This window comes from Mobula birostris, chromosome 2 (assembly GCF_030028105.1).
Source record: "Mobula birostris isolate sMobBir1 chromosome 2, sMobBir1.hap1, whole genome shotgun sequence".
NCBI classification, from domain to species: Eukaryota; Metazoa; Chordata; class Chondrichthyes; order Myliobatiformes; family Myliobatidae; genus Mobula; species Mobula birostris.
In genome coordinates, this window is record NC_092371.1 from 163,613,300 (window position 1) to 163,626,721 (window position 13,422).

The window sequence follows — 13,422 nt, forward strand, 5'->3', positions numbered from 1 at the left end:
GCAAAAGTCTTAGGTACTCTAGCTCTGTGCATGTGCCTAAGACTTCTGTACCATAATGAACATACTTTGATAATAAATTTACTTTGAACTCTGAAGTCAAACTCATGATATTTCCTCAATTCATTAACCTTTGGAGTTACTATGGTTAATACATCCTACTCACATAATAAGGAATAAGGGCAACAGAACATTTAGGGATGGATATAAATCAGACCAATTGATTATTTTGTGAATAGTGGCCATGATGCAAATTTAATATTTTACCTGAGACAGGATTCTCAAATTTAAGGCAAGAAAAATCTATGTTAGGTGCTCCAACTTTGAATTCAGTGGAAATTTTCAGGTTGGATCAAGAAAATACAACAGGGTAAAATTATTGCTAGCATTACCATCCATGTGATGTGCAAAAGCATGGAGACTGCTGGATAAGCATCAGACAGCAGGCAATGGTTGCTGGTATCACATGCACAAATTCCACTTTGCCTGCAAGGTCACTGAGAATGCTGAAGCAGATTTTATCCATGTGGCTGGCACCTGCTTTCATTTTATTTAAAGGACCCAGGCCTTAAAGACACTCCAATAATGAATCAAAGTCAAATTCTTCCACAAGAACAGATTTTCTTTAAACCTTCATAAATGTTAAATAGCTATATGCTCTGACGGCAATGTCAAATCATCCCTACAACAATCTGCCTGAACACCATCTTCCTAACCTCGCCTCGTGCAATCATACCATAGGGACCAGCCCACATATGGCTCGTAGACATTGTCTGAGTCACTCTAAGTAAGGGGTCCTAAACTTCTTTATGCCATGGACCCCTACCATTAACCCCAGGTTGGGAACCTCTGCTCTGTGAATGAGAAATTCAGGTTCACAACAAATTGAAATTAATAGATAAAGGATGAAATACAGTGGAAAGCATTCAAAGCAACATATAGATGAAAGATGTCAATAGAAAACTGCAGAGCCAAGAAATGTTCTCTTTAAATCAGATGTACAAATATTAGAAGAGAAGGAAGAAAGAATTTAAAAAACATGTTACTTCAAACAGTCTAACAGGAAGATGGGGGGGTCATCACTTCCCCAGCTAGAGGTTGACTCATTAGAGTCAGATTCAGATTCACTTGTTTATCACATGCACATCAACGATGGCCAAGGGCAAGAATGACCACATATAGTGCTCTTTGGAGGAGCACAGTTGTCTTAACTTAATCTGAAAGTTAAACTCAAAATTTGCAAATGGAGTTATAAGATAAAATATTAAATATTTAAGGTGATTAAAATTAGTCTGCGTATCAACTGGGAAAGATATCAAAGCAAATGAATGGATAAAGAATAAAACAAGGGGAAAAAAGGGAACAATAATGGCCACAAATCCAAAAAAAAAACCAGGAAACTGAATATTAAAAAAAAGCACTATTATGTCGAATGCAAAGTCTCAAAAGGTGCGCAGGATTGGGAAAGAGATAGTTGTGGCTTACTAAATAGTTCTTTCAAAAAGCCTTCATGTGCAGATGGGTCAAAATGAAGCTCTCTGTGCTGTATCATTAATTGATTAAAAAATTAAAACACAGACATTAAAAGTCAAAAGTTTCATTTGAGAAGCTTGGTGGATAAGATGAAGTACAAAACTGGGTGTGAAAAAGTCACATAAGACATTATTTAATGTGAATCGATGCAAAGAAATGAATATAAATTGGAGAATTATAAACTGGGGAATAAGGAACCTGATGTCTACCAATCTGAGTCATCTGGAGGCTGCCTGTGCTGGGGTTGCGTGCGTGCGTCGAGGAAAGGGGCTGGACATTGTGGGCATGCTATGCTGGCACTGGAATGTGTGGTGACACTTGCGAGCTGTTCCCAGTGCATCCTTATGTTGTGATGGTTGTAACACAAACAACATATTTCACTGCATGTTTTTGATATACATGTGATAAATAAATCTGAAGCTGACTTTGATATCTTTGCAACTTCAATGTATTGAAAAAGAATGATATAAGGCAAAACAAGGGGGCAATAACAATCAATAGGTTTGTTTGTGTATTTTTATTCCTTCTACAATGAGAAAAGGATAATGTGTGGAGTGCATATTGCATGATACAGCTGGATGCATCACATCTGTTTCATTACTGGGGCAAATGCAGTTCACCATTCTTTGCTATACAGTCTGAACTGTCTTCTTGACAAATATTCTATATTGGTAATTAGGGAATCATTGTAATTGATTGCGATATTTCCTAGTGAATTATTAAGTTCAGAGAAATCAGAGTTGTTTGGATAATGTAGATTATGCAATGTTTCACAAGCTCCACAGCCAAGCAGTGGAAGTGAAAGTGGCCAGCAGAACACTTCATCTGGTAAGACTCATGAATTAAAGTGATTCTCACACTTGTATTGCAATTATTGTCACTTTCAGATGAACAGAGTTCCTTCTCCTTCCCATTCTATGCTACACCAGGCTCTGCTCCATAGAAACATAGAAAATAGGAGCATGAGTAGGCCATTCGGCCCTTCGAGCCTGCACCGCCATTCAGTACGATCATGGCTGATCATCCAACTCAGAACCCTGTACCTGCCTTCCCTCCATACCCCCTGATCCCTTTAGCCACAAGGGTCATATCTAACTCCTTCTTAAATATGGCCAATGAACTGGCCTCAACTGTTTCCTGTGGCAGAGAATTCCACAGATTCACCACTCTCTGTGTGAAGAAGTTTTTCCTCATCTCCGTCCTAAAAGGCTTCCCCTTTATCCTTAAACTGTGACCCCTCGTTCTGGACTTCCCCAACATCGGGAACAATCTTCCTGCATCTAGACTGTCCAATCCCTTTAGAATTTTATACGTTTCAATAAAATCCCCCCTCAATCTTCTAAATTCCAGTGAGTATAAGCCTAGTCAATCCAGTCTTTCATCATATGAAAGTCCTGCCATCCCAGGAATCAATCTGGTGAACCTTCTTCGTACTCCCTCTATGGCAGAATGTCTTTCCTCAGATTAGGGGACCAAAACGCACACAATACTCCAGATGTGGTCTCACCAAGGCCTTGTACAACTGTAGTAGTACCTCCCTGCTCCTGTACTCAAATCCTCTTGCTATGAATGCCAGCATACCATTTGCCTTTTTCACTGCCTGCTGTACCTGCATGCCCACTTTCAATGACTGGTGTACAATGACACCCAGGTCTCGTTGCACCTCCCCTTTTCCTAATCGGCCACCATTCAGATAATAATCTGTTTTCCTGTTCTTGCCACCAAAGTCGATAACCTCACATTTATCCACATTAAATTGCATCTGCCATGAATTTGCCCACTCACCTAACCTATCCAAGTCACCCTGCATCCTCCTAGCATCCTCCTCACAGCTAACACAGCCACCCAGCTTCGTGTCATCCGCAAACTTGGAGATGCTGCATTTAATTCCCTCATCCAAGTCATTAATATATATTGTAAACAACTGGGGTCCCAGCACTGAGCCTTGCGGTACCCCACTAGTCACTGCCTGCCATTCTGAAAAGGTCCCATTTATTCCCCACTCTTTGCTTCCTGTCTGCCAACCAATTCTCTATCCACATCAATACCATAACCCCAATACCATGTGCTTTAAGTTTGCATACTAATCTCCTATGTGGGACCTTGTCAAAAGCCTTTTGAAAATCTAAATATACCACATCCACTGGTTCTCCCCTATCCACTCTACTAGTTACATCCTCAAAAAATTCTATGAGATTCGTCAGACATGATTTTCCTTTCACAAATCCATGCTGACTTTGTCCGATGATTTCACCACTTTCCAAATGTGCTGTTATCACATCTTTGATAACTGACTCTAGCATTTTTCCCACCGCCGATGTTAGGCTAACTGGTCTATAATTCCCCGGTTTCTCTCTCCCTCCTTTTTTAAAAAGTGGGGTTACATTAGCCACCCTCCAATCCTCAGGAACTAATCCAGAATATACAGCGTTTTGAAAAATTATCACTAATGCATCCACTACTTCTTGGGCTACTTCCTTATGCACTCTGTGATGCAGACCGCCCAGCCCTGGGGATTTATCTGCCTTTAATCCCTTCAATTTACTTAACACCACTTCCCTACTAACATGTATTTCCCTCAGTTCCTCCATCTCACTAAACCCTCGGTCCCCTACTATTTCTGAAAGATTATTTATGTCCTCCTTAGTGAAGACAGAACCAAAGTAGTTATTCAATTGGTCTGCCATGTCCTTGTTCCCCATGATCAATTCACCTGTTTCTGACTGTAAGGGAGCTACATTTGTCATAACTAATCTTTTTCTTTTCACGTATCTATAAAAGCTTTTACAGTCAGTTTTTATGTTCCCTGCCAGCTTTCTCTCATAATCTTTTTTCCCTTTCCTAATTAAGCCCTTTGTCCTCCTCTGCTGGACTCTGAATTTCTCCCAATCACACTCACAACACGCTGGAGGAACTCAGCAGGTCGGGCAGCATCAGTGGAAAAGATCAGTCGACGTTTCGGGCCAGAACCCTTCGTCAGGACTGTAGGGGGAAGGGGCAGAGGCCCTATAAAGAAGGTGGGGGAAGGGAGGCAGGGAGGTGATGTGCAGGAAAGGTGAAGAAAGAATAGGGGAAAACACAATGGGTAGTAGAAGGAGGCGGAACCAAGAGGGAGGAGGTAAGCAGCTGGGGGAGGGGGCAGAGTGACATAGGGATAGGGGAAGGGAGGGAGAGGGAATTACCAGAAGTTGGAGAATTCTATGTTCATACCAAGGGGCTGGAGACTACCTAGACAGTATATGAGGTGTTGCTCCTCCAACCTGAGTTTAGCCTCATCATGGCAGTAGAGGAGACCATGTATGGACATATCTGAATGGAAGTGGGAAGCAGAGTTGAAGTGGGTGGCTACTGGGAGATCCTGTCTGTTTTGGCAGATGGAGCGGAGGTGCTCGACAAAGCGGACCCCCAATCTGCGTTGGGTTTCACCGATGTAGAGGAGGGCTGCACAGGGAGCACCGGATGCAATAAATGACCCCAACAGACTCACAAGTGAAGTGTTGCCTCACTTGGAAGTACTGTTTGGGGCCCTGAATGGTGGCAAGAGAGGTGGTGTAGGCACAGGTGTAGCACTTGCGCTTACAGGGATAAGTGCCAGGTGGGAGATCCGTGGGGAGGGACGTGTGGACCAGGGAGTCGTGGAGGGACCGATCCCTGCGGAAGGCAGAGAGGGGTGGAGAGGGAAAGATGTGCTTAGTGGTGGGGTTCTGTTGAAGGTGGCGGACGTTGCGGACGATAATGTGTTGGATCCGGAGGCTAGTGGGGTGGTAGGTGAGGACAAGTGGAACTCTGCCCCTGTTGTGGTGGCGGAAGGATGGGGTGAGAGCCAAAGTGCGGGAAATGGAGGAGATGTGGGTGAGGGCATCATTAATGACAGCAGAAGGGACACCACGATCCTTAAAGAAAGAGGACATTTGAGATGTCCTGGAACGGAAAACCTCATCCTCGGAGCAGGTGCGGCAGAGACGGAGAAACTGGGAATAGGGAATGGCATTTTTGCATGTGGCTGGGTGGGAAGAGGTATAATTGAGGTAGTTATGAGAGTCAGTGGGCTTGTAGAAGATGTCAGTGGACAGCCTGTCTCCAGAGATGGAGACCGAGAGATCAAGAAAGGGGAGAGAAGTGTCCGAGATAGACCAAGTGAAGTTGAGGGCTGGGTGGAAGTTAGAAGTAAAGTCGATGAAATGGACGAGCTCCGCATGGGTGCAGGAAGCAGCACCAATGTAGTCGTCAATGTACCAAAGGAAAAGTTGGGGAGCAGTACCAGAATAGGTTTGGAGCACAGACTGTTCCCCATAACCAATGAAGAGGCAGGCATAGCTAGGGCCCATGCGAGTTCCCACAGCTACACCCTTCTCCCAGTCCTCAGGTGTGCCATTTTTTCTGGCCAATTTGTATGTTTCTCTTTGGAATTGATACTATCCCTAATTTCCCTTGTCAGCCACATATAGTAGCCAACTTCTGGCTACATCAACACAAATCTGCAGTCATCTCAAAATCTATGTGGTCCAGAAGATTTGGTAAGCAGTGAATTTAGCCTAAAGCTATCAGCAGAGATAGTAATTACTGTAGCCTTTCAGAGTGCTCTGCACATCTGTATTTCAAATACACCATGTTTATAAATGAAAACTATACTGAAGGAGACAAAAGATACTAGAACTTGCAGGAGGAATTCAGGGGTCAGGCAACGTCTGTAAAGGAAAACAGCTGAGGTTGAGTTGAGAGCCTTTGTCTATTCTTCATCTTCTTCGGTCTCAATAAAGGGTCTCAAGCCAAAATACTGACAATACCACAATGTTTTCAGATTGAATGCCTACAATTGTTCCAAGTTTTTCAAAACAGGACAAGAAATCTTCTGCTTCACCTGGAGGCTGGATGAAGACAACTTGGAATAGTATCTCAATATTTAATTGGGTCAATCATTTTTAAAAGAACAGATTCACATGTACTAAATTTGCCTTAGAGATTTTGCTCAGGCCACGTTTCTATATGAGATACCTAACGGATTTCTTCCTATAAGAAATGTGCAGAAGCTAAAATCAAACAAAAGCCATATGTGGAAAATGAACTAATGAGACATCATTTTGATGAGTCAAGTAGAAGGGATGATTAAGGATGACTAAAAATTGTTAGCAAACTCTTCCTTTCAGCTTTACAGGTTAGTTAACCTGATTAATACACTCTTCTCGGGCTTCCAGCCCATAATTGACCCTGGGACGCACGGTGGAAACCCTCATCAAAGAGTACAGGAGGTGTATCCGTTTGGATTACTCAGAGAAATGAGCGGCAGTAGAACATTGCATTCACAACGACCGTAGGATTGACTTGGACAGCACAAAACTGCTGTGCCGCGCCATTGGCTTTTGGGAGTGCATGGTGAAGGAAGGCATTGAATTTTAACAAAGACGAAGGTCTCACTCTCCATTAGAACTGGATTTCGATCATAAATAAGGTGGTACAGCAGAAACCTGATTGGATGAGGACTAACCAATTAGGAGGGACGGATGATGGGAGTATAAATACCACCAGACTAGATATGCCCAGGCATCATCCCTGATGAAGGTGGCAGAGTTTGTTATTGAAATGGTGGTTAAAATTGATACTTGTACCCGGCTGGAAGCCCAAGAAGAATTTATTTGTTATACATGTTGGGAAAGCCCTAGATCCTTTCTTTTGCCTGATTAGTTTTATTTCCTCACATACAACTGGTGTTGATTGTACTGATGTACCAATGGGTACGATTAACAGGCAAAATCCCTTCCGCTCAGCCTACTTAGCCTCAGGAAGAGGCTAACAATATGATCCACTGGTTTGCACACCATGGCACCAAACCATTCCTGTGGCATACAATATTCAACATTATGAACATTCAAGATTGTTTAATATCATTTCCAGTACACAAGTATAAAGAAGAATGAAATAATTGTTACTCTGGTTCTGCTGCAGCACTTAAAAAAAAAAACATGTACAACAAAATTAAGAACACAATAATAAAAAATACAATAAATATAAATACATATAATAGTTTATACAGATTGACTGCATGTCCATAAAGAGGCACTAAGCACAGAATTGACAGGAAATGAAAAAGTAGTGGTTGTTAGGGATGTGGAGGGGTTGATCAGCCTTACTGCTTGGGGAAAATAACCACCTTTTTGAGTCTGGTGGTCCTGGAGTGGATGCAATGTAGCCTCCTCCCTGATCAGAGTGCAATAAACAGTCCATGAACAAGGTGGATGGGATAATTCATGATGTTACTGGCCCTTTTCCTGCACTGTTCTGCATACATGTCTTTGATGGAGGTTAGGCTGGCGCTAGTGATGTGTTGAGCAGTTTTGACTACCCATTGTAGAACCTTCCTAACCGCCACAGTGCAGTTAACATTACACGCATTTAACATTAACAAGAATTCAAAACTAAGCCACTTATGAATGAAGATTTTTAAATGCTCAGTGTGCGTTCTGAAAGTTTAAGTTGCAGAATTCTTTCAATTCTGCAGTGTTCAAAGATCTTAAAGCATGTTAGTTTTAGCAGTACATTCACCTAAACAAGCATTAATCAAAAGGATGCGATCTATTAGAATAGATAATCATTCTGCCAAGAAAAGCAATGAGATGAAATATCCTTATAAATTTTAAATTTCTTATATCCAGAGGTTAATATTGTTTTCTTTTTCTGTGAAGCTAATATAAAATCTGGGAAGAAAAATGAGAAAGTTAAACAAGAAAAAACTATTCAAGTTTTAATCTGTTCCTCCAATTGGTATAGTCCTCACCTTGTAAAAGACTTGGCATTCTTTCCAGTTTTGTCCAAATGAACTCTTCATTTTTTCTAAATAGCGCTCTTTTTCCTCTTCCTTAATCTGAAATGAGACAAAAAAATCATTTCACAGGTTGAGACATTGTTTTGGCACTCACAAATAACAGAGCATTTAACACATCCCAGATTGCCCAGGGCAATGAAAAGGCAATTACCTGAGAAAGCCACCAGTTACTTCTCAAATGACATACTGACCTGAATGATAAATAAATACTCAGATCCGCTGTTGCCAATACAAAATGCAGCCCATCAGTCCATCTAACAACTTAACATTTCATTTTGTTTCCCCAAATGCAATAAGGCCTTGATTCATGAAATTAGAATTGAAAAATTGCACAATGATGAGAAAATTACTTCTAGAACACAGCAAGTTATTATGAAGTTAAACATGCTGAACAAACAGCCTCAGCATGGAGTCTGAATTTAACATCAAATTAAGCCATTCAGCCTTCCAGGTTCATCTTGGTACTGATGGTCTAAGATAAATAACAACTTTATCCAATTCTACCACAGACCACTCGAAGCACAAGAGACCCTGCAGATGTTGGCAATCTTGGAACTCAGCCAGTCAGGCAGCATCAACAGTTGACATTTCAGGCTGAGACCCTTCATTACAGTCCAGCACATCATTTTCTCTGTACAATAACACTTCATTCTGCACACTGTTACTGTTTTACCAGCTCAGTGCATGATTACAATGAATTGATCTCTATAGATAGTATGCAAGAATTTTTTCTACTATATCCCAGTCACATTTCAAAACATATATCTAATTTCACAATGAATTCCTCATTGCATTTGTTAGTCATCACTTCTTTCAGGTTCCAAGTCAACAACTACACAGCATCTACCTCAAACTACTTTATGATGTTTAACTTCCAATCAGTAACCTCTCCATCCTTGTTCTGGAGAATCACAATTGGCTTTTGTTCAACTAGCTGATTAATTCCCTTCCAGTGCTCCTCCCTGCAGGTTTGTAATTTATTCCTAGGATACAATTCCATTTTGACAGTGAACACCAAATCATATACAACTCAATATTGTCATGTCACACATGGGAATATTGGACCAGGCTAAAACCATTCATGTCAAGGTCAATTTACACTTATGCGTCGAATCTACGCCGCGTAGCCATGTACCCTATGCCGTAGCCTGACGTGCACCTCCTCAAAAATGTAGCTACGCGTCGCGGCAACACAGACCGCAACAACTGTGATTGGTCCACTTGGTAGCATCACATTTCCTCCTACGCATTTCCGCCATTTTCGAATTGAGAGAGAAGAGAGAAGAACGTGAGTTGGAAAATGGACCAAATCATCAAATCTACCTACCGATATCCGAAAATATTTGAAATGTATGTCTCTCAGTGGCCGGACAAGCACAGAAAGTTCACCCTCCTTCTGCCTCAATCCGTTCAATGGTCGTACACACCATCTCCTCCCACGTCTTCTCTCTTTTCTGCGTTGCAGTAATTTCAATAAAAGTAACTCTTGTTCAACATTAATTAGCTCCAACTCCAACATGATGTGTTCAGTTTCAGTCGCCATTGTTTGAAGTACACAAAGAAACTCAACACGAAGAAACTCAACACAGTGGCATAGGAACCCCACCGCCAACTAGCGTTCTGGCGGTGAATTGCAGAGCGACACAGACACACCAACGCACAAGTATAAATGCTCACAACCGTGTAGGCCACTTGCATAGGCTACAGCGTAGAGCCTATGCACAAGTATAAATCAGCCTTCAGCTTGTCATCATGGCTGAGCTATTCCTTAACTTTATCTACCACTTTGATTCTGTATTCCTTAATAACTTCCCTCAAACAAAAATTCCATGTCGTAAGATACAGGAGCACAATTAGGTCATTTTGGCCCTTGGAATCTGCTCCACCATCCAATTATTGCTAATATCTTTTCAGCCCCATTTTCCTCCTACTCCCCTTAACCTTTAATACCCTTACCAATCAAGAACCTAGGTGGCACAGTAGTGTAACAGTTAAAGTAACGCTTTGCAGCTCAGTTCCCAGCGCTGTCTGGAAGAAGAATATACATTCTTGCTGTGATTCTATCAGTTTCCTCTGGGTTCTCCAGTTTCCTCCCACATTCCAAAGACACAAGGGTTAGTGGTTAATAGGTCACAAACGTGTAATTGGGCAGTGCAGGTTCCTTGGGCCAGAAGAACCTGTTACCATGCTATATCACTTAATTAAAAAAACACATGAAACTGCCTTAACTATGCATCTTGGCCCATCTCAGTTTTAAAGAAATGTCCTTTTATTCTGAGGCTGTGCCCTCAGATCTCCTACTAATGTAAAAATCCTCTCTACATCCACTCTATCCAGTACACTATATGCCTCTGAATATCCAGTAGTTTTCAATGAGATCTCCCCTCATTCTCCTGAACTTTATTGAATAAAAGACCAGAGATGAGAAGATTTATAGTTCCATGCTAATGATCCCTAAACCCAGTAAGCATCAATCTGAAATATTCATTGTTTCTCCCTTCACAAATGCCACCAGAAATGCTGAATAACTCCAGTATGTCATTTTTTTTTAAATTTCAGATTTCTGGCATCTGCGCTTTTCCACTCTACATAAAAGTTCAGTATTCATATGCATTACAGTGACATACGAGGCATGATTGATAAGTTCATGGCCCAAGGTAGAAAGAGTCAATTTTTGAAAACCTAGCAAATTTATTTTTCAACATAGTACCCTCCTACATTTACACACTAGTCCAGCGGTCATGGAGCATATGGATCCCTTCTTTGTAGGAGTCAGCATCTAGGACCGCCAGAAAGTGGCCACGAACTTATCAATCACCCCTTGTATTATGCAGTTTAAAAAAAAACAACCACAGGCTTAAACATAGCAAAAAAAAAAAGCAATTTCCACATTTGTCTGAGAATAAAAGAGACTTCCAAAAGCCAAACTCAAAGCTGATAATATTGGTAAAGCTTTCTTTACTGATCCTGGTTGGAAGGTCCAATATTAACATAAAGTTTAAAATAATGCTTTAGAAGGAATAATTTGTGCAGCTTAAATAGATTCAAATATTGCTCTTTTTGGTTACTTTTATTAACAATGCATTTTTTTTTTTACACACATTTGCAATAAATTGTAAAATATTGTAGTACTCAGCAACTCCAACACAATGCTTCAGTTTACATTTGGAATTAAACCCCCCATGTTCCTTCCCCTGCAGCTTACTATCGCTAATCAATTAGTAGTATCTGCAAAATCATTAGTGTATGTTACTCCATGGCCTCTGGCTTTAACATCCACTTCAATAATGTCATTTCTGAACCACTGCTCCAATTTCTCAAACTGCAAGCGATGGCAATGATTATGCTGTGATCACTTACACAGCAACTTGCAATTATATGCTGCCTCCAACAGAGCAAAAAGCTGATACCCAACCACTTAAGGAGATGTTGGGAAAGATCAGTAAGAGTTTGGGGAAAGAGGTAGAAATTTTAAAAATACAGAGGCAAGGGGTTTTGGAAACAATTCTGGAACTTTGAGCATTAGTAGCTGAAATCATAGTTGTTAATAATGGAGAAATTAAATGCAGGAGGCCACATGACCAGAATTAGACTAGTTCAGATGTTTTGAATTGGTGGGGCTAGGAGAGACAATAGTGAAGGGCAAGGCTGCCGTGAAACTTTAGAGAATGAGGGAGAGGAATTTTGAACTTTAAGCTCAAGACATTCATGACAGATAACCAATTTCAAATCAACAACCTCAACCATCCCTTCAGCAAGATTTGTTTTGGTTCAGATCACCCTTCCATTGTTTAATAATTACATAGAGTCATAAAGCACTGCAACACATAAACAGGTATGTCAGCCCATCTAGTCCATACCGAATTATTATTCTGCCTAGTGGCCTCAACTGCACTTGAAACATACCCCTTTTCATCTATATGCTCATCCAAATACATCTTCCCATTCTCAGTCCTCCCCTTCTGCCTCTCTACCCTATCATAATCCTTTGCTTCCATTTGTTCTGTATTTGTTTCCTGTAAGGCAAGTCCCTAAGAGATCAAGTTAGCTGTTTCTCCTTCCACTATTACCTAACCTGACAAGCATTTTCGAAACACTACAGTGGGTGGAAATTTGAAATTTTAACAGAAAATGCTGTAAACGTTCACCAAGTCAGGCAGCATCTCTGGAGAGAGAGGAACAAATAACATCCTGGTTCAAAGACTCCTAAAGCTTTCATTCAATTGATGGTACGAACATAGATTTTTCTAACTTCTCCCTCCCCTTCTCTCTTTTTTCATTCCCTATTCTAGTTCCCCTCTTACCCCTTCCCCTCTCCTGCTCATCATCTCCCTCTGGTGCCACTCCTTCCCTATCTTCCATGATTCACTGTCCTCTCCTATCTGATTCCCTCTTCTTCAGCCTTTTATCTCTTCACCTTATCCCCTCCCAGAGTCTTACTTCATTTATCTTCCTCCCACCCACTTCCACCCTCACCTGGTTTCACAGATTACCTCCAATCTTGTACTCCTTCCCCTCGCCCCACCGTTCTGGCTTCTTCTCCCTTCTTTTCTGGTCCTGATGTTTATTCCTCACTACAGATGGTGCCTGACATACTAAGTTTTTCTAGCATAGTGTCTGTTGCTCAAGAACTCCAGCATCTGCAGAATGTCTTGTGTTAATGAAAACGGCTTTAAGAATATTAATAACACAGTTTTAAAATATTCAGAACTGTTGAAATCTGAAATATCAGATTTCGAAGTACCACCTAACTTTAATTGAACAAAAATTGAATAAAACTGCAGAGTGATTGACAAGTTAGTACCAACAAACAAACCATAAGTTGGGCCTGTTGTTCAAATTGGTGAAGTGCCTCACAATTACCCGCAATCATATTTGGAGTAAAGATATATTATAGCCTAAAGAAAGTGGTCAATTGAACACCTCATCTATGAAGCCCCTGGGACATAAAGGAAGTGTTCAGTTGAACACCTCATCTATGAAGCGTCATGTTACAGAGATTATATGAATGCAATTGTTTGTTACCCATTTTCAAATTGGCTCAATGCCATTTAAAATGTCCTCACTTGTGG

The 13,422-nt window shown here is 41.0% G+C and overlaps 1 protein-coding gene across 3 annotated transcripts in view; it reads right to left on the reverse strand.

Annotated features, from left to right (window-relative positions):
* The window catches only part of prim2 (DNA primase subunit 2), a 306,308-nt gene that overhangs the window by 246,533 nt on the left and 46,353 nt on the right, over positions 1 to 13,422 (reverse strand). For all 3 annotated transcript variants that reach the window (XM_072278120.1, XM_072278111.1, XM_072278103.1), the window contains one exon: positions 8,303 to 8,389. In XM_072278120.1, the coding sequence (XP_072134221.1) occupies positions 8,303 to 8,389 (87 nt within the window). The remainder of the gene's footprint in view (positions 1 to 8,302; positions 8,390 to 13,422) is intronic.